Below are 2,177 nucleotides of genomic sequence, written 5' to 3'. Positions count from 1 at the left end.
AAAAAAAAAAAATAAAAAGATAAAAAAAAAAAAATTAAAAAATAAAAATTAAATATATAATAAATTAATTTTTTATATTATTTATTTTATTTTTTTTTTTTTTTTTTTTTTTTTTTTTGGAATTGGTTATATTATTATATATATATATATATATATATATATGTATATATTTTTTTTTTTTTTTTGATGAAGTTAACATTTTAATGTTAAAGGACGATGCTGCAAGGAAGGATAAAAAAGTTTAAGGTTCCAGTTGATAACAATGTGGATAATTTTATAAAAGATATAAATATAAGAAAGAATGAATATATATATGCATGTGATTTGGTAGATGATGATAACATAAATTTGAGCAGTGAAAATGTGATAAGTTTATTTGATTACATTAATGAGAGTTATAGTAATGTATTATTATTATTATGTCAAGAAGGTTTTGATAGTATATTAAATTATATGAAAGTTTGTAATAATTTGAGTGATATAGAGAATGAGAAGATATTTGGATGTTTGACTATACTAATTGAAAAAGGTGTAGATATATTTAAGAATTATTATAAATGCTTAGAGAAGTGTCATAAGAAAGATGAATTTTATAATGATACCGAAAAGATGGAGATAATAATACAAGAAAATAATAGTATTATGAATATAATAATAGAATGTTTAGAATCTAATTATAAAGAATATTCAATAAATGAAAAGAAAAGGAACTTGACATATTTTGAAATTAATGAAATTATAATATCATTTTTTAATGCTTTAACCTTTATTTATATAAATATATTTAATTCATATTATAATTATAATTTTTCAAAACAGCCTAATAATGAAATTATAATAAATGTTCAACGAGGTCGAAAAAAACAGAAAAGAGATAGTGATGAAGGGAATAATATACCTTTAAAAAATATAAATAGTTTGTTAAATAATATTATTTTATTAGTTAGTAATATAAATTTTGATTTATTATATGACAATGTGAATATATCGATCGTAGACATATATTTACATTTCTTTTTAAATATATATACATTAAATCAAGAGAATACAACAACATTTAATATGAGCAGTACGTACCATGAGGAGATATCGATTATTATAGGGAACTTGTTGAAATTGTATATGAAGAAGGATACACATAAGGTTATTGGATCTACTGATAAGTCTGTTAAATCGTCTATTAATTTTTTGAATGAGATGGAATATAAAAAGGAAACAGGTAGGGTTGTTGATAATAAGAAAAAGAGGAAAAGGGGTAAACATATGGATGAGGAGGAGGAGGAAGATGATGATAAAGGTGATAGTGACAATAATAATAATAATAATAATAATAATAATAATAATAATAATAATAACAAGGTCGATAATGATAATTATAATGATAACAAAATTGGGGAAAAAGATAATTCGAATAGCAAAAAGAGAGAAGAGGAGGAGGATGAGAATTTTTATTCTTTTTCTTTTTCTTACATATTTTTAAATGTATGTAAGAAATGTACCAGTGTAAATATATGTGATTGTATACTAAGGGTAAAGAATACCGAGATTCCTAAAGTTATAATGAAAGAGTTTATAGATCATATAAAAGAAAATTCGATAGTATATTTAAATTTGAGTGTTCAAACACATATGCAGAATGAAATATTGAATATATTGAATTGTTTGGAATATTTTTCTAAAAACTTAAGTGTGCATTTAATATTTTATTTGAAAGATTTAACGGATATGTTAGGTATAGACATTTATTATATAAGAAAATCGATATTTGAGATTTTTAAAAATTTTATAATTTTATCCAAGGGCAGTGAAGAAATGAAGGTGAATCATTTAAAAGATTCTGAACTTTCTACAAATAATAGGAGGAAGGAGAAAAATGGTAGGAGGGATATTAATAAGTGTACTGCATATGAGGATGAAAAGAATAATGCTGGAAGGGGTAATAATAGTTACAACTTTTTAAATGACAGTAGCTGTGATAGTGATGATAAAAATGATGATACAGACTTTTTTAGTGATGATGATAATGATGATGATACAGACGTTTTTAGTGATGATGATAATGATGATGATACAGACGTTTTTAGTGATACAAATATAAATGATAATAATCTTTGTAATAAAAGAGGGGAAAAATCAAAGAAAGAAAAAGAGAAAAAAAAAAAAAAAAAAAAAAATAA

The 2,177-nt window shown here is 22.0% G+C and overlaps 1 protein-coding gene across 1 annotated transcript in view; it reads left to right on the top strand.

Annotated features, from left to right (window-relative positions):
• Positions 1-216: 216 nt before the first annotated feature.
• Positions 217-2,177, top strand: part of PRSY57_1402400 (hypothetical protein) — a gene marked incomplete at both ends in the record, with an annotated part of 5,850 nt that continues 3,889 nt past the window's right edge. The window contains one exon of the mRNA XM_012909640.2: positions 217-2,177. This exon is cut by the window's right edge and continues 3,889 nt beyond it. Within this exon, the coding sequence (XP_012765094.2) occupies positions 217-2,177 (1,961 nt within the window).

The sequence above is a fragment of the Plasmodium reichenowi genome, chromosome 14, assembly GCF_001601855.1.
Source record: "Plasmodium reichenowi strain SY57 chromosome 14, whole genome shotgun sequence".
Classification (NCBI taxonomy): Eukaryota; Apicomplexa; class Aconoidasida; order Haemosporida; family Plasmodiidae; genus Plasmodium; species Plasmodium reichenowi.
Note: the sequence above shows the minus strand (reverse complement) of the source record. Positions and strands in the feature narration are given on the sequence as shown.